Here is a 26,052-nt window from a genome sequence, read left to right as displayed (position 1 = left end):
ACTTGGAGATTAAGCTGAAAGAAACAAGATGTTTACTTAAAACATAATTTTCAGAGACACTGAAAAATATTAAAGTTTTGTTGAAAAGATTCTTTGGAGTTTAAAAAATCTCTTAAGAAATATGGTAAATATCTAAAACTGAGCCACAAATCAACTATCTTTAAATTAAAAAAAAAAAGTATTCTAACAAAAATAACTGTGTTAAGGTCTCTTACCTGCTGAGCTAAACTCTGCAAAAATATCTTTATTTGTTTGAGGCTTCCCATCCGGGTCAATTTCCATCATGGTACGCCACAATTCAGAGAATCTGGCTCGTTTCTCTTTGGGCATGTACATTCCATGCCATAGTGCTTTCATCATGTAGTCAATGTTGATCAGAATTTGCCCAATCCTGGTATCATAATAAGCTGGAGGTAACTGACAAGAAGAACTCTGATCATAATTCGCTTCTAAACTGATGGAAGGAATTTGATTTAAGCAATAAATTCCAACAGCCAACTCCCTTATGATCTGATGGACTTCTCTATAATCTAAGAGGGCAGTAGGGTCCACAGGAGTGAGAAGGATGGCAGTGCCGAAGCCCACATTACTCATTTGACTCATAAGTCCACACGGGACATCTAATTGAGAGCGGATGTCTTCTTTACCAGACAACCAGCTAACTAGGGCAGTAGTTAGCAACTCTTGTACTTCACTCCGATCATATTTTTTAAAAAAAGCAGAAGCATTTCTCTGTACTGCTAAATTTTCCAGGTAGGTTTCTTCGTCTTGAATTTGATCAAATCTAGGTAATCCTTTTTTAGGCAATCTTAACATTTCTAGTGTGTCCTTTTTGAAGTTTCTGCAATGAATGAAAAGACAAGTGATAAAATTTGCCATGGTAATGAAGCTGGATTGCTCAAGAACTGTTATCTGTTCCTTTCATCTTTATTAGGTTAATTGTTTCATGGTCAACCATTACATTTTTCAATCTTTTTAAAACATCGTTTGAAAATTAAAGTATTGTTGACATATATTATTAGCTTCACCTAGGTGTACAACATAGTGATTCTACATTGATACACCTTACAATGTGATCACCACTATATGTCTAATAACCTCTGTCACTGTATATTATTGACTAGATTTCCTGTGCTGTACATTACATCCATGTGACTTATTTTATAACTGGAAGTTTGTACCTCTTATTCCCCCTTCACCTTTTTCACTCATTCTCCCACCCCCCTCCACTCTGGCAACCACCCATGTGTTCTCTGTATCTATGAATCTATTTTGTTGTGTTTGTTTGTTTGTTTAGATTCCACATATAAGTGAAAGCATACAGTATTTGCCTTTCTGCCTGACTTATCTCACTTAGCATATTGTCCTCTAGGTCCATCCATGTTGTCACAAGTGGGAAGATTTCATTCTTTTTGTATTGCTGAATAGTATTCCTATATATATATTTGTGAATATTATATACTATATATGTGATATATATACCGTGTTTCCCCGAAAACAAGACCTAGCTGGACAATCAGTTCTAATGAGTCTTTTGGAGCAAAAATTAATATAAGAACTGGTATTATATTATATTGTATTATATAAGACTCGGTCTTACATTATAGTAAAATAAGACTGAGTCTTATATTAATATATATATATATATATATATATATATATATATATAAATATATATATCACATCTCACATCTTCTTTATCCATTCATCCATTGTTGGACATTTAGGTTGTTTCTATAGCTTGTCTAGAGTAAATAACATTTCAAAAAACGTAAAGGCGTATATATCTTTTCAAGTTAGTGTTTTCAGTTTCTTTGGCTAAATATCCCAGAGTGGAATTGCTGGATCATATGGCAATTCCATTACATTTTTCAATCTTAAACTAATTGCAGCATAAGTAAGTTGGAATTTTAATTAAAACAAAATTGTAAAATCTTTAACATTAATCATGTTCTGCTTTTCTAAAGAAGTCCAAAGATACTAACAAGTAAGTCAAAACAAAGTAGGTTTATATATGAAAAACTATTGTTGCATACCTATTCTCTTTTGTTGGAGAACCTTTTTGGCATATGATTATTTTGCTTTTAGTTTCTTTTTTTAAAGCAAGAAAATAAAGACCTGCTTAAAAGGCATGGAAGGACAGCAAATGCCTGCCTAACTTTCTATTTCTGTGCAACTAACTGCCTGTTTCTGGAATAATAATAACCATAACCACTATTTATTGAGCATCTACTATTTGCCCAGCTCTTTATACACAACATTTTATTTATTTCATTTAATTGGTCCTTTTTTTTTTTTACAATGTTTTTCAAAAGTTAGCCTGCAATGAAATCAATCTGGGGTAGTTAAAACAGTTGCGTGACCTCCCGCCAGTTTCTGATTCAATAAGTTGGTGTGGGGCCATAGAATTTGATTTTCTGGAAAGTTCAGAAGTGATGCTGCTGCTGGTAGTTCTGGTAGGACACTGAGAATCCGGCTCAGGGAGATAGGTGTTGGTATCCCCACTTTATAGATACAGAAATGGAGACGAGTAAGGTTACAGAGCAACGTTCCTCAAGTTTTCCACCTTCAGAATCAGGACCAACCCAGGTCCGTCCATACTCCAGTTCAAGACGTATACCCGGGACACGGGAAAAGGGAAAACACAAGAAAAAAGAAGAAACCTACTTTTAAATGATTGTTTTCTTGTTCTGGAGAGGGCAGCTGCATCCGCGCGGGTCCCTGGAGTATTCCTAGGGGCCGGAGATAGTGGTCTTCTTGGGTGGCTTCTGGCTGGGCGGGAGTCTTCCGTTAGGAGCTCCGCGTGCCTATGGGAGATGCAGCCCGGAGGATCGGAGGACTTCCTGAGGCGAGGGCCTCAGGGGCCTGCTCACCCAGCGTGGGCCCTCTGGGGAATCCCCGCCTCAGCGGCTGTGCACCAGCGGGATTCCGGGCACTAGGCAAGGGCGCCCCCGTCCCCTGCGGTGCTTCTGTGGGCAGTACTTCCCACCTGGCGGGCTTCGCAGCCACTTGGCACTGCTCAGATTCTTTCCATACACATGCCCACCCCCACTCCGCCCCTTCCTTAGAACTCAGCAGCTCCTCCTGCTCTGGTCACTTTGCCTTTCTATTCCTTTCACTGTTTGTCTCAGCAAAAACAAAAACAGAGTGGCAGAAGCAAAAGCACTAGGCTCTGAGGGAGTCCTGAGTTGGAATCCCACCTCCATCATCATTCTTTCATTCAACAAACCTTTGTGGAACACTTATTATGAACCAGGCACTGTGCTCAGAGTTGGAGGCCCTGGAAAACAGGGCAGACACCAAGCCCCGAAGAGCTTAGTTACACCGAAAAGCATACCGGTGTATTTAAACAGTGTGATAAACGTAAGATGTAATGACAGCACAGGAAAAGCTAACCTAGACCAGGGGCTGGGAAAGGCTGCCCTGAGGAAGTAATCTTTAAGTTGAGCCTGGAAGATGAAAAAAAGCTATTCAAGCAGAGTTGGAGAAGGGATTGTGACAGAGAACAATAGGTGGAGAAGAACTTGTGGGGACAGTCCCCAGAGAGCAGTTTCTAGGCTCTCAGCCTTGCTGGGGAGGTGCTGGCCAGGCTAGTGAATGACTGTCAACTGTGATTGGTTGGCCATCAGCTATAACCGGTTTGCGTTGATTGGTTGGTTGGTTGACAGGCAGAGAAGTGAATGGTGGACTGCTGATTGCGGATTGTGTGGCTATTACTGCGCCCCCCCCCCTCACTCCCCCACCCACCCAGAGAATATAGTGGTATGACTCCCCTATCTATGGCTCCCGTGGGTGTTCCTTTTTGGCCTCACCATATCCTGTGTTCTTATGTGGGGAGCGGGACCAGAGGGCCCCACAGGCCGCCAGGCATGACAAATGGCGCAGCGAGCAGGGTCTCTCGCTCGGGCAGACTGAGTTGAGACAACAGTTGAAACTTTTGAGAAACTAAACAAAACCTTGCAGAGAACAGGAGAGGTGGGCCCAAACTTAGGCTGCAGCCATAGGCGAGGGGCAGATCAGGCAGGCTACTGAGTTAATGATTTTGAACTTTATTCTAATTTTGAACTTTATTCTAAAAGTGTCTAATAATTAGGTTGGTGGCAGTAGAGGATAGACACAGGCCAGAGTCGGGACAGTGGAAATGGGGGACTGGTGGATGGATTTGAAAAATAACGAGGTGGCCTGTTGGTATTGGTAACAGATTGAATGAGAGTGCAGTGTTATCTAGGTGACACTTAAATTTCTGTCAGGAGCAATGGGATCAGGGCAAGATTAAGAGTTCAGTTGTGGACATAACTGATGTGATGTGCCTGGTAGAGAACCAAGTAGAGATGTCAGACATGTCTTACACAGGTCCGGGCTAAGAACGGCAGATTGGGTTAAACATGTACAGTTTGGCAAGCTTAGGGTATGTGAAGCTAGGGAAGTGGCTGAAATCACCAAGAGGGAGAGAATAGAGAAGAACTGAAAACCCAGGATAGAGACCTGGAATTTAATATTTAAAGATCAGGTGGAGTCAGCAAAGAAGACAAAGAGTCAGCTGTCAGGAAGGCAGAGCCCAGATTGGTCACAGAAGCCAAGAAGTGTTTCATGAATAAGGGAATGATCAACTTCACAGGATTCTGCTGCTTGGTCAAAGAGAACTGAAACTTCCACTGAATTTAGCAACATGGAGCGTTTTGGTGCCGGAGGCAGAATTTCTTACTCCATCCATGTCATCATTCTGTGTTGACCAAAACTTCCATGGATAAATTTAAAGACCTAATTGGCTTTACTGAGCAATTCATCCAGCAAATAGAAGAGAGTTCTGAGAAGTTGTAGAAAATAAGTTTTTATAGGGAGAAAGAGGTGGGCTAAGGTTTGAGTGGATTATTTTAGCAAGGGCGCCTTATCTTAGGGGAAGGCAGGGGGTCTTAACAGGCAGATTTTCTTATTGGTGCTGACCAGGACATTCCAGATTGGTTTAAAATTCCACTCCTGGGAGAGACTGAAACTGCATTGAAGTTAGGTAGTAAGTCTTGGTGGGGCTTAGCAAAAGTGACTCCATTTTGGGTCTGTTGTTTCTTTTTAACAGCTGCTATAGAGATAGTAAATATTAGTAAATTTATCATTGCTGTTCTATGGCTAGGTATGTCAAAAAGTCACTGCCTTCTTTAAGAGATTTGTATGTTTTGCACTGAAGAAGTATGAACAATATATGTAAATTCCTCTACCTAAAAGTTTTGTTTAGGTATCCAGATGGTTTGTTCTAAGTGTTTCAAATCTTGGGAAAGATTATTCCTTTAAGGATTAACATAGAACTTCATCCCAGAATTTGAGATTAAGTAGCAAGAAGGCTATAACCAATCAGGCCTTCTTAAGACTAAACAAAACAAATCAAAACAAAACAAAAACCAACAAGAAAGAAAGCAAACATGCAGAGTATCCTGCTGGAGCAGGTGACCTAGAGATTCCCTACAGAGGTTCAACTGATCAAATGAATACATGTAAAGGTCATAGAATAATGCCTGGCACATAGCACTATATAAACTAGAGTTATACTGTAGTTAGTATTTAATCATGTTGTTATTATATTATATTCAACTCTAGGCTGCTGGGTAAACCTCTTAGTTTGTCTAACCCCATATTGAGCAATGTCAAATTAGTGCTTACGACCACACAGACACTTTAAGTTGTCTGCCTTCAGGTAGAGAAATGGTAATGTCTAAATCTGGTAATATTCAGGTAATGTCTAAATCTGGTTTTAACATTGCATTTACCAGGAAATAAATTCAGGGCATGTGCAAGTCTTTGCCAGGCTCTGTTTGTTAGTACGTGTGTCCTAAAATTTCTTTTCCACTATGATTAAAAGAATCAAAGTATGTCCAGATCCAGAAAGGGTATCAGCCTTAATTGTGGTTAGATCCCAATGACCCTGCTATGATGGTCACTACTGAATAATGTGGGTGGATGTCAGATTGAGTGGAGCTAAGTGAGTAGGTGAAAAGTGGGAGGGTAGATGTGGATGGGAAGCAAGAGAGAGTAAGTAGAAGATGTAGGACCAGCGATGTACATTTTAAATTGATATAGATAGAATATTTTAAATGATGATAGGAAGGATCCTACAGAAAAGATACTAGAGAAACGAGTACAAGGTTGCTGAAAGGCAGGAAGGGTTGAGATACAGAGAGCAGGGAGAGGCACCACCTTCTCATGGGTAGCTGGACACATTTCCCTTTCTAATGGCAAGACAGGAGGAAAGGATGGGTGTACCTACAGGTAAATTAAAAGTTCTGGTGCTGGAGAGTGGAGGCAATTCTTGGCCTGATGAGTTTGTTCTCTCGGTGAAAAACCCAGGTCATGAGCTGAGAAAGGGGCAAAGAGAGGAAGGTTAGAGATTTGTGGGAGAAGAGAATGTTTATAATAATCTTCAAAAGTCCCCAGAGTGGGAAAATGAGTCGCCTTAAAGAGACAGAAGTACCAAGTATTGCTCAGGAGTGTGAACCTCAAGCAAACTGTCTAACTTCTCTAAACCTTAGTTCTCTCCACTGTCAAACAGTGCCATCTGAAAACATGCCTCTGGCAACAACAAATGGAGTTAATTCTGGATGTAGTTACCGTGAAAGAGTAAAAGCTGCCTTCTTTTAGCGTTGCTAGCAGGACATTACCATGTAACAGCTCAAAACAATGTTAATATCACAGTTTAAAAATCCACGACTTTCTTTCAATAATCTTTCTGTAGACTGTCCATTTGACTAAATTGGCTATATTAAGCTGCACAATTAAGTAAAAATTCACTTAATGAACCTTGAAACCACTACATTGTACAACAATAAAGCAGCAGAGTATTTTATTTTTATAGAATCAGTATTCAGTAAATGTTATTACGTTGTGAAATATTACATTGTAATCTCCTTTTCAACAGAAAGGTTTTCTAAGGAAATGACTTGGAGTCTTTCACATTTATCAGATGCCTTTTCATTATTCTTTTCCATTTTTGCAATTCTGGATCCAAACTGCATGGCCCGTTTTGGCAGAAGAGCAGAGGTTGTAAGACCAAGTTCCATTGCTGCAAGACGCAAAATTAGTTTTTCACCAATTCCACGGGGTAAAGTCAAGTTTGCCTTTTCCCAAATTGGTAGGGAATTTAGAAAGGAGACAACATTTTCATCCAGGAAAGGAAATCTAAAATAAATAAATATAAACACTATAAAAAAAATGAAATCAATTTAATGATCATTTCTTTTGCATTTTATTCAATATGTTAAAGTTTACAGAGTAAAATTAATTTTTGAGGGTGTTATTTTTCTCAATTAAAAATATTCTGGTTATTTGCACAATTTTACAGCTAAAATTTAATCACCTTAAGAAAATATTTCACAACACTTAATTTGAATATGCATATTTATGGTACAAAATAAATAAATTTTGCCCCAATAAATAAATACATCAGGCCTATGGGTTCAAGAAATAATTTCAAATAGTTTCACAAGATATTTTTGGGGATGTCTTGAAAAGAAGCATGGTCTTAAATCAATCGTTCAGTCTATATCTGCTCTTTATCATGTCTAAATAAATTGAATTTTAGGGATGTGAAAGCAATATTGAAGGGCTCTACAATCCTGAACTTGTGAAACACTTACTTATGGTAAGACTTTATGTATCAAAATTACTTAATTACATTTAAACCATTTAAATAGCAACAAATTGGTGTAACAGAACAAAATACTAGGTTTTTAAAATGACTTGCTGTTTTTTTTGGCTTCCCTGATTTCCTACAAAATTCTGTTCCTTTTTAATACTTTAACACTCTCCCTCCTTCTAATTCCTCAAAATACAATGCAGTTATACTAGTGTTTTTATGTCATTATATTTTATTCTAGCTCAAGTAGAAAGATTGAAAGGGTAAAGGCATTTATTATATGGAATATTTTATAAAAATGAATTAATTGTAAAATACAAGAATTTATAAATTAATTAAATATAAGAATTTAATCAATAGATTACTGCTAATATGTATGTAAAAATACATAATAAATTGATTACTTAGATCTAACCACTATAATGGTATTTGTTAAATCACAATTCTGTATTAGGTGTTTTAAACATTCTTGACATGCATTTTTACCTGAGGGTTTCATATGGGACCTTTAGAATTAACTGCTTTTACTAAATAAAATAAATTCCTTTTCTCTGATCTAGCTGAAAATAATGGACTGAAAATCAATCTCTCTCTCTTCTACACACACACACACACACACACACACACACACACACACACAGACATCCTTCAAAAGGAAAACATTTTAAAGACTTTGTATTGTGGCATTATTTCTCTTCATAATGAAATTTTGAAAATTATGATAGAATGACATAGTAGTCAAAGTTTACATGTGTCAGAACTGGCAACATAAGAATGACAACCCTTCCACCATAGTTCAGTGGAAAGACTGATGCAGAGACAAGAATCAGCGAAGTTTCCGAGTAGGTGTTATTATGATGTTTCAATTCCCACAACGGCTTACTTGGATTCCCTGTTCTTGCATGCTTGGATCCTTGCAATAAGCTACCACTTAAAAAATGAACCTAGTTGAACAAATTTCTGCTTTTTATAACTAAATTGATACATCTTCCTTTATCCTCAGCGCTTTAAAAAGTTGTATTCAAGCACTTGTTTACTACCATTAGAAATATGTTGTAGGTAAAAATAAACCTCCACATTGAAAAAGAATGATCTCTTTGAAGGTTTTAGGCCTGCAACATACGACTAAATTATGTTCAAAATCACATATAACAGAGGGGAACCCAGTACTGGAAGCACCATTTAAATCAGTATGGCTCTATCCATACAGAAACGTCTAGCAACAAAGCCAGGTTCTACAACATTGGAGGAGAGAGCTTGGGAGTAGGGCCTGTGCCCTTACTGGAAGGAAAGCAAACATTTAAAACAAAACCAAACCCTTTAGATACCTTCTCTCAGTATTTCACTACCTCAGTTTTACAGTCCTTTTCTTTGTAATCTTAAAAGCAATCATGTTATTTTATCATCTTTAAAAATTACTGAAAAGACATTGTTGGAGAATGAGTTCTGGAAAACAACTTCTTCTCAGGCTCCTCCCAGCTTTGCTGCTGCTGGTCTGTGTTTGTTATTATAAAGCCAAGATATTATTGTTGCCACTGTTATTCATTTGAACAGTCTGCAAAGAAAAAGGGAACCTAAAAATCTCCTTTTACAGTCTATTGGTTTTACAAAATTATCCAACAGCACTCAAATAGAGAATTAGTTACCTTGCTTCTTTTCCATGATCACCAACAACTCTGTCATCACGACCAAGATTTCTAGAAGAAATTCGACCCAGTTCCATCTCAATTTCCTTATTCAATCCTTCCAGCCCGTGTGTCTGGAAGCAGACACGATGACGAGAATAACCTGCAAGTTGCTCATCTGCACCAATTCCAGTAAGAACTACCTAGAAAGGTTTAAAGAAATCCACATAAAAAATATTATCTACAGACAGTGAGGAAAACAACTAAGATAAAAGCAAAGCTTAAAAACTATAATCTCAAAGATAGTACTTTCAGAGAAAAACCACAAGGCAAAGTCATAAAACAGTGAAATAGGTCCAATTTTCAAAAAGGCATATACATTGTGTTGTAGTTTAAATGCAACTAAAATATGCTGTATTCTTGCAACCTAAATGCTAAAAGCTGTAAAGGGTCACACTTAGGTCTCAGAAATTCTTCAGGGCAGAAATACCACGCCGTACCTTTGCATTGCTCTGATATGACTTCACTTCATCCTGGGTCACTAACTGACCAATTCCTCTAGAAGCAAACCATACTGCACAGCCAATGCTATCATCCAACACTGTCTCCAAGGGCTGAACTAAGTGACATATTTGAGTCCTTCTTAATTTTTGCAGTTCTTCAAGAGAAACATTAATTTCAACAAAATTCCAAATCCGGAAAGGGTTAGCAGCTTGCAGTTCCTTTAGTCCAGCTCTTCCTGTGATTCGGTCTGGCACACTGAATTGTTTATCAGGGCCATCAGCAGCAGCAGCAGCAGCATTTTTAGAGGATTCCTCCAAAGAATCCACTAAAATTTCACAAGTTTTCTGTTTTCTCCTTTTTTTGTTAAAACTAGCTGGGATGGTCTTTTCTTTAGTCATGAAAGCCACATTAAGAAGATCGATTGGTTCATCTAAAGGAATATGATGGTCAGCAAGGGTTGCAATAACCATGGAATCAATACCCCCAGAAAACAGGATTGCAACATTTGCTTTCCTATCACAAGTTTTCACATCTTCACTTGGGGTCAGGTTTTCATCCCTCGGTAAACATAAGACTCGTCTCTTGACCGCAATACTCAGGACATCAATGAACTGGCGAACTCTTTCCTTCATGTTTCCATCAGCAAGAAAACCCTGAAGTGTCTGTCTTGTAGGAGGCATGCTGGAAATGTTACTGCAATGAGTAGCAAATGAAACTTGCGGCAACATCATATTTAAAGGAACAACAGGTTCTTTGAGATACAGTTTGGCTTCATTTGCTACTACCGATACAAATGTTGGCAAGTTTGCTGAAATTTGGGTCAGGCTATTATTAACACATTCTTTGATAACATTCTCCTTAGAAATACGTTTCCAAGGATACAATTTTAAAACTACAGATTTAGAAATGGAAGTAGATTTGAGATCGATTTTAAAAATTCCAGATGCTGGAACTTCTTGCCACTGATCGGCCACTTCAGACATTTGGGCACCAACTGAAGAGAGGCAGAAACTCTTGCCCAAATTACTAAAATGCCAAAGCAAGCTACGGCGACCAAAAAAATCCCTACCAAACCACAAATGATGATTAGATGCTTGATAATATATAAAAGACCAAGGACCTTGGACTTCTGAGAAGAGTGACAAAATATCAGAGTCATTCTGACAAGAGGAAAGATAATTAAACATTATTTGAGTATCATTCTCTTCGGCTTCAACCTTTATTCCACTGAAGACTTCTCCATTCCACAGAAACACATTGCCTCTCTTATCTTCCAGAGGCTGAGCAGTCAAAACTCCTCTTAAGTGAAGCACATGACCAGAAAATAAACACTGGTAGTCTTCATTAGCCCTTAACAACTGTTTGCTACTATGTGGTCCCCGTCGTTTAAGATTATAGAGTAAATCCTCCTTCAAATCTTTGCTAAAATGTTCAATGGAAAAGCTTACAGAACAACAAATGCCACACATTGTTATGTGAAGTCAAGTTGACTATTTCTTGGTTTTGTTCTTCTCTGAGTTTTCTATTTCTTGGTATTCTTTTTTCAGCTCATCCAATATATCTGTGGAGGGAGGGGAGAAGAACTATTAAGTAAAATAAAATTCCTGGACCTTTACCTAGTAATTCACAGGGTAACATCAGCTATTTACCAAGATCAAACCATTTGAGTATAATGCACTATGTTAGTGAAAATAATAATTTACAACAGGCTTCTATTGATGACTGTTTATCTTTTAGGAAAACAGTTTCTGTTTATTAAATGTTTATTTTAGCCCAGGCCCTGGGCTATGCACTTGATATGTACCATCTTTATTTAAATCCCACAGGATTTTGTAGGATCCAAGTAATTCACTCAAAGTCACAAAGAGTGAAAGTGGTAGAATAGTTTTTCATGCTGGGATCTATCTAAAACTCCAAAGCACACATTAATAATTATTGCTTTCTAACACATCTTACATATTTTTTATTTTATTTTTACCATAGACTCATCTTTGGAAGGTTAACTTGAAGAAAACCACTACATTAATGTTATTAACAGGTATACCACCACCTGATCTTTAGCTATATATTTAAACATTTAGATATAGATAGTATAATATAATTTAGGTACCATCATGAATTTCTACAGAAAGCCTACAAAAGACTTTCTGTGCATTTCCATATAATACACACAAAAAACTTACTTTTGCTTTCAGAAAGCATTTCTGTTCGGTCTGCAAGAAAGAATATGTTGCTGTTCTGTTGTTGTCTATATACTTTCTGAAAAACATAATTTAGACTAACATTATGATTTGATCTAAAAAGCAACAATGTCAAACCTCTGAACCCTACCTTAGCACACAGATAAACAAAAGTTACCCATTATCCTGACATCCAGAAATTGCTACCATTGTCATTGAGGTAAAACTCTTTTTTCTGTACCATAATACCATATTTCTTTAACAAAAAAGCCTCCTACACATTTATAATTTACAAAAATTATAGAGTAATCCTCCTTCAAATCTTTGCTATACACTATATAATTTGCTTTTACCTATAAACAATACAGTGAGAATACTTTTTTCTTATTAATAAGTTATTTTTGGGTAAGTATACATTACTGGGTAAGTATAACATATTAGTTTATTTAGTCGATCCTCAAGTTTTAGATATTTAAGGTGTTACCAACTTTTCACTATTAAAAATCAATGTTGTGATGAATGTCTTTATAACTAAATCTCTGTGCACTCCCATGATTATTTCCTAAATATCAATTCCTATAAATGGAACTGTGGGGTCAAAGTGTTATATGCCTTTAAGGTTTTGATATAGTCTGCCAATTTGTTCTCTAGAAAGTCTGTATCAATTGTGCTTTAACCTCTAATATTACACAAGTGACAACATCAGAAATGTTTAACCTGTCAGTTATCAAATAATCTTTAATATGCTTTAAAGAGCACAAAATCATTTCTTCTGAACTTTAAAATGTAATTTTTGACAGTAAAACTACAGATGAAGCAGAAACTTGCTTGTTTATGGATGCATTAAATAACTACGTTAAACATTTGGAAGATTTGTATAAAAAAATTTGAGGGATAGGAGAAGTAATTTATCCTTTTTATTTTTCAACTATTATCCACTTTCACCTAAAGGAATAGTTCCCTCTCTCCTCAATATATTTAAAGTCCATTTATTTCTAAAGAAAATATCAAATTCAAGTACAAAATAAATATCATTAGTGAATACAGCTCCAAGATACCATAGTACCATTAGTATCACTTGGTTCAAAGGTAGTAAGAATTTTATGATGGGAAAAAATATAATATCAACTATGATTATCTGTATGTTTATAGATATGATTATCAACAGATATCTATATGTGATTTTACATAATCTTGGATACTTTTCACTTTTGCAGTTTAAAAAGATGATGAACTCTTACAAATCATATATAAAATTCTTACAACTTTAGTATACAGTTAATAAGATAGAATCAAACCCTCCCATATACTATTCAGAATCACTCTAATAACTTACCCTGTGTTTCTTCAGGTTAGAAAGTTCATCCACAACAATTTTTTGTTCTTTAATCTATTGAAATAAAGAAAACTTCTTAAATCAGAGGTTCTCGAAGTACGCTCAATGAGGGCCCATTAAAAAAAAGTAGAGATGGGATAAGGGGCTATAATGTACTGATTGTCCAAATGGGCAGTCTGTGAACACAGATTCTTTTCAGCAGCAGTCTGTGCGAGGGTACAGGTGTGGAAAGGCTGAGGGACGAAACAGCAATTAAACTTGCCAAGTGTCAGACAACCCACTGAATCCAAACAGAGGGTTTGGTGTTGGTAACCAGCATTCATGCAAGGGCCATCGTTAACAATCAAGGTTTTTATCTTTTACTTGAAACAGACACTATGCACCAGTTTTTCAATGATTTCTTTTATGTTTTAGCTTATTTCAATAATAAATAGCAAATGGAATGAGGGGTGGGCTACTTCCCCCTCCCCACCAAATACCAACACTTTTCATGATTTGTGTTCTACATGGTGCAGCCCAAGCACGTGTACTAAATGCTGTACCTGCAGTAAGACCTATCACCTTCCATCTTTCTTCATTAGTCTTTGTATGCCAAAGACTGGCAACAGTGCTGGCACTGCTGAAGGAGGCCTCACTTTTTGTAAGTAGGAAAGGACTCAACTAAGTGGAAACTGAATTTCTAACTCTTTTCAGTAATGGTGGTTATTTTCTGAACATGACTGATCACATAGTATCACTAGTATCTCTAAAATCAGGTTTTATAATCTGTCCTGCCTCACACACTTCAGGGATCTGTCATATCAGTGTAAGTGGCTTGCTATGGCAGTGAGTGGACTACGTGTGGTTTGAAAATTCACCCACCACGAGTGTGTACCCCTCTGTCTTTCCAGCTAAGTCAGTGCAGTAACTGACTAGACTGAGTTAAACTGGAAGACCATGCACAACCTCCTTGAAACTTAGGTTTGAACAATGCTTTCCCATTCATTTTAGGAATGGCAGGTCATTTTTCTCTTTACTTCAAACAAGGAAACTGTGATACAGAGGGATTAGAGACTTGCCAAGATGTCAATGTTAGTTTGGGTTTGAACCAAAGAATAGAGGACATCTGTATCTCAAAGGCTATAACCATCCCCATCTCCAACATATTTTTAAATGTTTTGTCTTTTAATGGCAGTTAAGATTTACATTATACTGGCTTCGTTCCCCCTTTTTGGAGGCTGGAGGAATGACAATTAAGACGCGGTTTTAGGATCGACTGTTGCTCTGGCTAACGTGGAGAATAGATTGGAAGAAGGTAACGATGGACGAGAAAAGGCCAGTTTGGAAGTCTTTGCAGGGTTTCCGATGGTAAATAGATGAAGGTGGCTGATTTAGGATGGTTAAGAGTGTACACGGTGATAAAGGGACATATGTGAAATGAGCTTCAGAAGCAGAACGAATAGGACGTCAAGGACGATTCCCAACTTAGTGGCAGTCTTAATGGTTGGTGGACAAATGAATGGATGGTGGACAACTGAACGGATGGTGGAAAACTGAATGGATGGCGGTGACACTTTCTGAGATGGAGAATATCGGCAGCGGATCTGGGTTGGGCAGTATTTCTAAAAATTTAACCCCAACTAAATCTCCGTCCCACTGACCCAACTGGGTCTAATTTCGGGGCAAGTTTCAGGATCTCCCTTAACTGTAACTGTCCAGAGCTAAGAATAAAAAGAGCGGAGCCGAGGTGGGCAAAGCCGAGGCCGGGCCATGCTGCTGCGGTGGGCATTCTGAGGCCCAGCGGCACCCGGTCCCGAGCCTGTGGGCCTTCTCGCCTCGTCCCACACTCACCTTGGAGCTAAGATCCTCTTTGTGAGGGGCCGAGTTGTCCGCCGGGACCAGCCCGGCTCCGTTTTCTGGGCGTGTCTCCCGGAAGGGCATCTCCATCGAGCGAAAAATACGCAGGATGCGCAGCCCGGCTAGCGCCTCAGTAGCCTCCAAGCCCCGCGACTCAGCACGTTCATCACCCCAAGGCTCCACCTCCTCACTTTCCCCTTTCCCATGAGGCCTATCAATAGCGCCTGCGCAGTCCGGGTATGAGCGCAGTTCCGCGCGTGCGCGCAGATGCTTAGGGAAGCGCGTGAGCAGAGCCGGGTTGTGAAAACTGGGAGGTTCCTGAACAGTCCCCTAGCGGATCCGATGTAGAAAAACTTTTGTGACCTCTTCACATTCTCGCAACCAGTAGACTGTGAGTTGCATGCGCCCCCCAGTGGTAAATATGAAGAATAGAAACGCAGTAGAAATTCTAGTTAATATTTTTTATGTAGGCTAGGCCCAGATGTGAGATACATTGTTGGCAACGAAACTGTACACACTTGGTAAAGCTTTTGTTAACGTGTTATTGGGGCTAAAAGGGAAATGCAGGATGCCCAGTTAAATATGAATTTCAGATAAATGAATAACTTTTTAGTACAAGTACGTCCCACACAGTATTTACAGTATCTCACTTATATGGGAAAAATTATCCAAAACTTGGGAACAGGCAAGAGATTATTGGGTGTTCTTTCAGTACTTTTGTGGGCTTCACTTTCTATTGACTGGGCAATTTTACAGTTCTGTAGGGTTAGAGGTTAACCTGTAGATTTTTGTCTGGCAGAGATGCAAATAGTTTCTATTTGATGGACCAGATAACCCCACAGCTTATGATTTATTGTTGTGTAAGGCATTAACCAGTTTTGTGTCTAACCCTGCAATTCTACACTAACGTGTCTTTATTAATATAGGCCTATCTTCTCATAGACTCTTTGAATTGGTTTAAATGTCTTACCTGTTCCAGCATCAGTTAATGAGTCAAATAAGATTTTGACATATGTTCATTTTATATTTGCATGAGAAATATGATTTTATTTTTTTTAAAATTATACTTTAACATTGGAAATCTCAAGGTTCCCTGGAGCTGCCTGTGTGGACTCATGATGCAGCCAAACTTTGCTAAGAAAATATACCTCATGGGTTGTTTAAGCCCAGGATTATCTTTTATTGGCTCTTTGAATAAATTCAGAGTGGTTATAAAACTAAGTTTACTGCCTGTTTTCCTTTTTAAGGATTTAAAAAATTTTTTGGTTTTCTTTCTAGTTTGTGCGTGGCTAAGTTATTACACATTGGTAGCAGCAGTGATTGGGAATTGGGTTTTATGGCCTAATCATTCGGTGATATCTGTTGGGTGATGGAGATCCAGTCTCTATTGGAAGAGAGATGGCTGAAAATCCAGTTTTTAATCTTTTTGTTTGTCCTTTGCAAGCTCAAATTAGTTAAGAATTTTGTGCCCATTGGAAAGAACAGTTTTTTGAGATATGGGCTAGCGAATTTTTATGTTTACTTTCAACCTGAGATAGAGGTTGTAAAACTGAAGCTATAAAGTTTATGTGTCTGTGTCTATGATTTAGAATGGCTTTTATATCTTGCTGTGAGAATGCAAAATGTTTTTATACTTTTGGAGGGTATTAATAAATTCCATTATAATGTCTCTTAAATTAAAGGGCAGTCTATAGACATAATTATGCACTTGTATAAATCCAAAAATTCAAAAAAAGCCCAGAATTTCTAATACTTTAAATGTGCTAGACTTTTAAGAAAATAAAGTCCTTCTGCTAGCTTAGAAACATTTGAAGCATATGTTTGGAGAAATTAAAGTGAGATTTTGGAGAAATCAGACTGGATTAATAATTTGGGTTTAAGAAAGAAAATGCATTTATCAATGCTAAGTAAAATACAAGTAGATGTTTTATTTTTTATGACATTTAGATTTGTTTTCTCATGAAGAGATTATTTAATCTGAATTTCCTAATTCATACACTGGTTTACTGATTAAATAAGCTAGCATTACTGCTACAGAATATTTAAATGTATGAGAAATATAAATTGGTATTCACTAAAATGAGTAATTATTCAGACAAACTTTTTATATCAACAGTAATTATATTTCATACCATATAAATTTAAACACAATTCCAAATTTTTAGGTAACTTAAAACCCTGAGAAAATATCAAATGGAGTTAATTAATGATTAATCATTAGATAACTAGATAATTTATTTTAAAGGTGAATACTGAAACAGTGATTAATATAAGCATAATTTTAAGTTTATATACTTTTGCTTCTTGTTTTTATATGCCGTAGAATGGCTATCCTTTTGGATAACGTAAGGGACATGTTCATTTTTGACACTTTTGGAAGGTGTAAAGGAAATGTGTGTGGCTGTAGACAGTTATGTGTATTAATGAACTTTGTTTGCTAAAGTGCTTGCATATGACAGTTATTAATTATCTACCTGCAGTTCTCTCTATGAAACAGAAGTTATTAAATTGGCTACAAGTTATAATTAATATGGGTGGCTAAGATCATACTAAAGGCAAGAATAATAGAGAATGCAAGGTAATGGGATGAGTGTTGTTTTGTAAGGAAAAAGAGAGTTCTAAAGTAATTATTTTGTTTCAGAATATGAAAAAGCACAATGAAAGACAAAACTTGAGGAATTATATAGTAGGTTGAAGATGATTTGATGAAAGTGGATTTTATTTGCATTGGCTTATAATACCTAGCGCCGAAACTATGAAATATGTTTAAATTTTGGTAGAGTACATTCAGTTTGGAAGCCTTATTCAAAAGATAATTTTTTTTTAAACTTTACTGCCAAATATTATATTAATTAAAAACTAAAATTTCGTCTTTTCTTAACTCCATTCCCCCAAATCTTTAGGGTTCACCACAGTTAAGCTGGTAGGAACGTAGGAACATGCCTCCCCTGACACCTGGGGTGACATTTTAATTAGTGTTCAGAGTGATGGTGACGTTTGAAGCTGAAGAGACACCAGCATATTGGTCTACTTTGTAGATCAATGTGCATTATTGTGTGTATTGTATTATTATCCTGGATAGTGTGTGATGTGTATTATTAGCCTGGCTTCCAAGGTTTAGATGAATAGTACCCCAACCACAGTTTTCCCTTGCTTTCTCATAGTACAGATTTGTCTCTAGCCACAGATTTGTCTCTAGCCACAAAAATCTCTTTCCCATCTCTCCCAAATGAGGTATGGAATAGAGCTGTGGTCCCCAAATGCCAGTTAGTAGGTGGGTGCCCTTCTCACTATGTAAAATCACCTGAAAGTCTTGTTCAAATACAAATAGATTTCTCAGTACTTTTCTCAGATTTATTAAACCAAATGTTTGTGGATGGAATATGGTTGTCTGCTGTATAACATTGTGCTAACCATTTAACCTATAACCAAAATGGCTGGGTTTGAATTTTGGCTTCTCCATTTATTAGATGTGTGAGTTTGGTAAGTCATTAACTTCTCAAGCCTCAGTTTCCTGATCTGTAAAATGTGAGTAATAATAGTGCCCACCGCAAAGGGTTGTAATGAGGCTTAAATGAGTTAATATTTGTAGGGTTTATTATAACAGCTACAAGCACATAGTAAGCACTATTTAAGTATGTGTTAAATGGATGAATCAGGAGTTCCTTCAGATGATTTTGACACACAGGTTTAGGAATGAGTAGAATGGACAAAACCAGGCTCTGAAATGTTAGGTCCAGTTATCTTTGAAGATATGTCTTCTCTTTTACTTCCACTGATTTTCAATAGGGCTAGCTAGGGCTGTTCCAAGTTGATACTTTCGAAAATATGTGGAGGCACGTTTGGTTGTTACAATGATTGGATAGTTCTGCCCATTCTCGTGGGGTAGGACTAACAGGGCACTAACTGAAAAGAGACAGACCGAGCCACAAACTCTTTTAAGAATCCTAGACTCGCAGGCCAACGGGCAGTCTCAGCAGCAGACGGTGCTGGGAATCGCATGGGGCGGGAGTCAGGAGGGTCTGTAGGACCAAATAGCAAGGAGGTGAAATCAAAGGAGAGGTGATCTCACACAGGTGTTTTGCGTCAGGAATTCTGTTAGAAGATGACAGGGCTGATGTTTATAAGCAGGGATCTAGTATCTGAATGGGGGTCTGCCAGGTCCGTATCACACAGGCATTGGGAGGAGGAAGCAGGGACTTAGCCCTAGTAAGGAAGCACACCAGGCTGATCTTGGTCCCTCAAAGGAAATGACTGAGTCTATAAGCACTGGGCTGCAGATGAGTAAAACCTTTTACAGGCGGTCAGATTGGTTCCGAAACTTAGCTTGGGAAGAAATCAGGCACTCTTGGCTCCTGCAGCCATATCACTTTGGGGCTCTTGTACAGGGCAGGGACTAGGGTGAGGTGAATGAAGTGCCTGGGATGCAAATTTTAAGGATGAACTCACTCTCAGGGTCCTGCAAGTGAATGCCTCTTTAACATTTCTACACTAGGTACCTCATACACCTCTCCCTAGTCTCAGACCTGCTCTTGTACCAACTGGTTTTGAAGACTTCATTGTTGGTGGATCTGTCTTACAATCTAGTGGTCAGTGTGGCTTGTGAATGACAGAGATGAAAGAAAGATGTTGCATATACTACCTATTCCTAGTGTATCTTTATATGTCTGACAGCTATGAAAAAAGTTGATTGAAAAAGCTGAAAACATTTATCCATAAAGACATATGCGCTCCAATGTTCATTGAAGCTTTATTTAAGGTGACCAAGACATAGAAACAACCAAAGTGTCCTTTGATAGATGATTGGATAAAGAAGTTGTGGTGTATATACACAATGGAATACTCTTAGGCCATAAGAAAAGATGAAATAGTGCCATTTGTGACAACATGAATGGATCTTGAGATTACTATGCTAAGCAAAATAAATCAGAGAGAATCATATGATTTCACTGATATGTGGTATATAAAACGGAAAACAACAAAAGAACAAGACAAACAAATGAAGAAACAAAAACTCATAGACACAGACAATAGTTTAGTGGTTACCAGAGGGTAAGGGAGGAGGGAAGTGGTAGATGAGGGTAAAGAGGATTCAATATATGGTGATGGAAGGAGAACTGACTCTGGGTAGTAAACACACAATGTGATATATAGATGATGTATTACAGAATTCTACACCTGAAATCTGTGTAACTTTACTAACAATTGTCACCCCAATAAATTTTAATTTAAAATAAAAAGTTGATAAAAGTTGTCTTAGCTTCTTCTTCTGTCATATGAGTGCCTTTGTCCACCTACTTTCCCACAGACTAAGGACATGCTTAAAATGTTTTGGTCTACATTGCTGAAGAAGCAAAATTAAACATAACCATCTCTGTGAGTTAGATCTCAATGAATAGCTGAGTCAGTTAAATAAAATAGTTATGAATTGCTTAAAGTCTTAGGAGTTGCATATAGTGACTAGGAATTTACTGTTACCAAATTTGTGGTTAGATGCTTTTAAAACATGCAGAAATGTGTTCACCAGAGTGAATCAAGAGGGACAAATAAAGTCTAAATGGTGTATTACTGATTATATATCATATGCTAGTTACTATGTATTCAGATAATATCTTCCTTTATAGAATGCCCTCATAATGCAGTGCCTTTCATTGCTGCATATTTTCACCCCAATTCTGATTGTTAGTAATCATAAAGTTTTACAAAGTTGGTAATCAAATCCTATTTATGGTGACAATGTAAGTCTACCTTGGTGTCTTTAAAAAAAAAATTCTTTTTCTTTGTGAAGCAGCTAGCCAGGAAAAATACTGCTTGTAATATCACAGTGTAAGCCAACCAGTTAGTTCAGTTGAGCTGTATTTGCCTGTGGATTCTGTTGTTTTAGTATTAAAAGCCTTGCTATGCTATGGTTATGGACTTGCCCTAGTAAAAGAAAACAAACAAAACACAACAGATGGATAGATATATGTCTGTAATTCCCAATGATTTTATAGTGAAAATTGAGTTTGTAAGGTTGAGAATAAATTCTGGATCACCAAAGCCATACTTATTGTTGGTTTAATGTTGTCACATAGTTATGTCCGCCACTAGAGTTGAGCTTATGTGGTGAGGCTTCCTCAAGAAGGGACCTTTGAAACCTTGTGAAAACTCAGTTGCACGTATATGTGTGAGTATGTTTCTGGAATCTCAGTTCTTTTCCATTAATCTAATGATAATGGCTATAGTTTCTCCAGTGCCACAGTCTTGATTATTGTAGATCTATAGCAAGACTTGAAATCAGGTAAGACAAATCCTCCAATTTTGTTCTTTATCAAAATTGTCTTGGCTTTTCTGTTTCTTTGCTTTTTCTATATAAATTTAGAACCAGCTTGTTCTCTACTAAAAAGCCTACTGGGATTTTGATTAGAATTGCATCAAATGTATAGATCATGATCATGGTTTAGAATTGACATATTAGCAATACTGAGTCTTCAAATCTATGAACACAGTATATCTTTCCATTTATTTAGGTCTTTTTTTATTTATGTCATTAGCGTTTTCTACTTTTCCACATACATATCTTGCACTTGTTTGGCAAGATACTATATCTTTGCACAGATTTATTCCTATTGACAATTGATTGCTACTAGCATATAGAAAATGTATATATTTGTATTAAATAGAAATATGATTGATTTTGTAGATTGATCTTGTGTCTTATGGCCTTATTAAACTCACTTATTAGTTCTAATAACTTTTTTTAGATACTTCAGAATGTTCTATGTAGGCAACTACTCGTATATAATATGATAATGGGAGACAGTATATCAACCTGGTTAAGATCACGGGCTTTGGAGCTACAGCCCACTCAACTTATTTACTAGCTGACTGAATGGGCAAATCAGCCAACCATGTGGAACTTGAGTTTTCTCAACCGTAAATGAAAGTTAACATAGTCCTAGCTCATAGAGTTGTGTAAGGATGGAAGGAGATAATTTATTTAAAGCATTTAACATGATAACTGGAAAATGGTTGCAGTTGCTAACATTATTATTATTGTGCCTGTTTTTTGCTCAAAACAAATCCTCTAAATGGCCTGCAAAGTCCACCTATGGTTGTAGACTCATTGTCACTTCTCATTCTCTTCCTTACATTTTTGGTTAGCTGGTCAATTTCCTACAACAAACCAAGCTGCCTGGAACCTCAAGGCCTTCACATGTGCTGGCCCAGGGTACTTGCACTCTTTTCAGTGTTGACTCCCATTCTTCTTTTAGGTTTTGGTTTAAGTGTTAGATACAGAGGTTTACCTGATCTTTTCGTTTAAATGAGACCCCCTTGTTTCTTTCTCATGTATAGCAGTTGGTAACTGTGCATTAGTTTGTGTGACTACTTGTTTAGTTTACCTCCAGAGGCAGAGACTGTGACTATTTTGTTAAGCATATAGGTCACTAGTAAGTATTTGCCAAATGTGTGGGTGAATAGTTTTATTTTCTAACCAACCAGAATGTTATACTCCTGTCTCTGGGGATTTAGAAAAAAGACAAGCTGGTAGGGGAAAGGGCACATATTTAAAAAAAAAAAAAAAATTCCAGCGAGAACCTGGAGCCTAAACCACTTTATTAGGATGTGTTTTTAAATAATCAACTAAAACGTTTTCAAGCACAGTTAAATATATTTGGTATACCAATATGACTTTTAGGAAAATACAACGTACATTTTAAAAGCAACTTACACCTTTCTTTAAAAAATTCGCTGTTGCTATAATTAGTGTGTTTGAATGAAACGATAATTTGAAAAAAGATAGATGGAACAGAATAGTCCACATATGTGCAAACGTATTTGTCATTTTTGTTGTGCAACTGGAAAGCAGTTGAATTCTCGTGTTTCTGTATTTAGTAGCAAAGGATCATGTATATTTACTAATATTTCAGGGTCTCTTTTTATTGCAGAGAGAAAGTAAGACGATTTTGCCAGATATTTTTATTATTCTTTGGAATTATTGGTTTTTCTAATATAAAATTAAATTACAACAAATGGAAAGGAATAGCGATGATGTTGGAAAAGAAAAAGATTTATTTATAATATTTATTTCTAAGGTCAATTGTTTGTTATAACCTATTCTTTTTACCAAATGAAATAATTGGAAATGTAATGTGTAGTATTAATTTTTTCACCTGGTAACGTAAATATGACGAAACACTTAGCAACTATTATAATAAAATCTAACTTATTTACTCCAGTGAAACCACTCAAGAGCAATCAGGAATGAGTAATCCAACTACCTTTAGTTAAAGGTATATGCTTTCATACTAGGCATTTGAACGTGTGCGTATGAATAACAACAGTTAAATTTATTGAAAACTCATCACTATGGACCAGGCACGAATTTAAGAACTTTACACATTTTAACTCAATTCTTACAACAACACTATGAGGGGTAAAGTGCAATTAATATCACCCCATTTTACAGATGAGGATGCACAGGGATTGGTTAATTTGCCCAACATTATGCATCCTTAAGTAGCAAAGGGATGATATGAACTGAGGCAACTTGGCTCCAAGACCTGCACTCCTGGTTTGCTATCCAGGGTTTATTGCCTATTGTCTTCAGAACTCAACTGAAAACAAGTAATAAAACAACATGAGGAAGGCCTATTTGGGAGGAAGTAGGAAGCAGGGTCTCTTTATTTCTTTTTACTTCTACTCCATTAGATGAAGAAGGAGACGTAGTTTCACATGGTTTCTGGGAAAGTTGCTAAATTTTATGGGAAGGTTGCTAAATGTTCAAATGGGGTAATTGGTACTAGAAAAGTTTACTTAAAAGTGAATACAGAGGGTACCAAAAAAATGTGTACACATTTTAAGAAAGAAAAAGCTGTTAAAATTATAATAATATATACTGATAACAAAAGATGAATACAAGTCATGGGTATACATTTTTTTGGCACCCCTGGTATATTTAAAATGAAAACAAATATTATAGTAAATATTTAAAGAAATAGTTTTGAATCATTTTTAAACATGAAACTAACAGTTGTAAAAATAAATTCGTATTATCTTATATTTAACAAAATTTGTTATATGACAACCATGCCTTAATTTTTAGAATGAATTGTTTTGATTTCTGAGGCATAAGAACAAAAACAATGTGAGAGCCTGATTTGACATCTTTCATTTCACTTTTGATTTACTTGAAGTGATCAAAGAGGGCCAATTTTGCAAAAATATTTGAAAACTTCATACCAAAGTTGACTCTAAATATTCTGATATTCAAAGCATTCTCTCTTGAATCACCTACTGTAGTACATAGGAGCCTTTTCTCTTTAGTCAAAGGCTGTAACACTGATCCGTGAAACACCACTTTGCAGCTTTGCAACATTAGTAATAGTACTTGGCATTTCATTTTTGTTTTGTACATTTACACTGGGTGTTTCCAACAGTCCCGTTAGCCAGAGACTAGCCCGTCAGGATTGAGGATAAATGCTTGTGTTCGTGGGGGTAAGAAGGGAAAGAGATGTTTGAGTGGATACAGGTTTTATAGTGTTTAGGTCATTGTGGAGTGATTGCACGATATAAAGATTTTTCCTTCCCTACACAACACAATTTCTGTGGGACCTCAGATAATAAATCACAAAAGACATATATATCTTATTCTTTTGTTTTTCTTTCAAACTATAGAAGCAAGATTATATCTTAGCAAGAAGTCAGATGACATGGAAGAGTACAAAGTAAAAACTATCCTTTTTTTTTCATCCACCACCTAGATATTTAAAACATTATTTACTTATTGTTTAAAAAGCAACACTGAAATGGTATGATTTAGAAATTCAAATAAATTAAGAGGCTAAAAATGAGAGCAACAAAACAAACCTAAAGCAAGTAGGAACAGAGATTTAATGAAGATAAAATTTGAAATTGTGAAATAGATTTTTAAAAGTTAATAAAAAAGTAAATAAAATAAAAAGCTAGGTTCTTGGAAAACATAGTAAGCCTGATTAAGGAAAAGGGAAAAAAAAAAAAAAGATAAACATTTAGGAATAAGAAAGGGAATGTGAACATAGATATGAAAGATATCAAAAGAAAACCTTTTAAGAGAATATTATCTGTAATTCAGTGGCAATAACTTTTAAAATCTGGAGAAAACTACCTCTGGCAAAATATAAGTGAACAAAAGTGACCCAAGAAAGGAAGAAAACAGAAAAATATAGAACAAATGGAAAAAAAATTGTTGAAGAAATACTGAATTGTTGAAGAAAAGGGTACCAGCCCTGAGTGAGTTTTCTACTGACTTCTCTGTAACCTACAAAGAATGAACAATTCCTGTATTTAAACTAGATGGATTCATTTAAAAGATTATGAGAAAACTCCACTAATTTGTGATGCTAGCCTGGTTTAAATACCAGAATCTGATAAAAATAGTTCCCCCTCCCCCCCCAAAAAAAAATGAATATAGATGCAAATAATTAGCTAAAAATATTAACAAATTGAACCTACCACCAAACTGGAAGAATATCATAGCAAAGTAAAATTTATTTCAAGGTTACCAGGTTAGCTTTCCGTGTTGATGACCTAAATGACAAATAGATAAAGCCAAGATGTTAACAGAAAAAGGGAATTAAGCAAGTGTCCAGAGGTTTAAAGCAAGTAATTAAAGTAATTTCTTTAATACACTCACAATTAAGAATTACTCTGGATAAAGTGCAATTATTCTAAATTCACCAAGGATATTTATAAGAGTTGCCTATAGCAAAAAAACTAAACTTTACTATTTAGTAACAGATGAGCCTTCATAAACCATATACCCATATAGTGATATCAGAAGATGTTAAAATCTCTCCCTGTAAGAAAAGAATATAATAGTACATTTAAGTTTCAAGCTTTAATTAAATTGTAACCAAAAAAATGAGTATTTTGGGAAAAAAATTGGGTAATGCCTTTAATGTATATTCCTTAAAGTCATTATTAATGTTT

The 26,052-nt window shown here is 36.4% G+C and overlaps 3 protein-coding genes and 1 long non-coding RNA gene across 5 annotated transcripts in view; 1 reads left to right on the top strand and 3 right to left on the bottom strand.

Moving 5' to 3' along the window:
• Positions 1 to 3,043, bottom strand: part of ANKAR (ankyrin and armadillo repeat containing) — a 53,674-nt gene extending 50,631 nt beyond the window's left edge. Inside the window, exons 1-2 of the mRNA XM_074339164.2 lie at positions 2,668 to 3,043; positions 216 to 841 (exon numbers count right to left, since the gene is read on the bottom strand). Of these exons, the coding sequence (XP_074195265.2) occupies positions 216 to 816 (601 nt within the window). The 5' untranslated portion in view covers positions 817 to 841; positions 2,668 to 3,043. The remainder of the gene's footprint in view (positions 1 to 215; positions 842 to 2,667) is intronic.
• Positions 3,044 to 6,801: 3,758 nt separating this feature from the next.
• ASNSD1 (asparagine synthetase domain containing 1) lies at positions 6,802 to 11,219 on the bottom strand. Its single transcript, XM_074339137.2, has 3 exons — positions 9,747 to 11,219; positions 9,268 to 9,449; positions 6,802 to 7,164 (listed from the first exon to the last, which is right to left on the bottom strand). Exons 1-3 carry the CDS (start codon positions 11,217 to 11,219, stop codon positions 6,879 to 6,881), a joined length of 1,941 nt encoding a protein of 646 aa, XP_074195238.2. The 3' UTR covers positions 6,802 to 6,878.
• ASDURF (ASNSD1 upstream open reading frame) lies at positions 10,593 to 15,312 on the bottom strand. Its single transcript, XM_019740761.3, has 4 exons — positions 15,097 to 15,312; positions 13,267 to 13,320; positions 11,934 to 12,009; positions 10,593 to 11,311 (listed from the first exon to the last, which is right to left on the bottom strand). The coding sequence occupies exons 1-4, from the start codon at positions 15,190 to 15,192 to the stop codon at positions 11,241 to 11,243; spliced, it is 297 nt and encodes a 98-aa protein (XP_019596320.2). The 5' UTR covers positions 15,193 to 15,312; the 3' UTR covers positions 10,593 to 11,240.
• A 35-nt stretch (positions 15,313 to 15,347) lies between these two features.
• Positions 15,348 to 26,052, top strand: part of LOC109452034 (uncharacterized) — a 44,766-nt gene continuing 34,061 nt past the window's right edge. Inside the window, exon 1 of one of the 2 annotated variants that reach the window (XR_012498453.2) lies at positions 15,348 to 15,493. This is a non-coding gene — a long non-coding RNA (uncharacterized LOC109452034). The remainder of the gene's footprint in view (positions 15,494 to 26,052) is intronic. The other variant, XR_002138083.3, reaches the window with a different exon arrangement.

Source organism: Rhinolophus sinicus, chromosome 17 (assembly GCF_057876585.1).
Source record: "Rhinolophus sinicus isolate RSI-liver-muscle chromosome 17, RSI-T2T, whole genome shotgun sequence".
NCBI classification, from domain to species: Eukaryota; Metazoa; Chordata; class Mammalia; order Chiroptera; family Rhinolophidae; genus Rhinolophus; species Rhinolophus sinicus.
The sequence above is the reverse complement of the archived record's forward strand: the minus strand, read 5'-3'. Positions and strand labels throughout refer to the sequence as shown.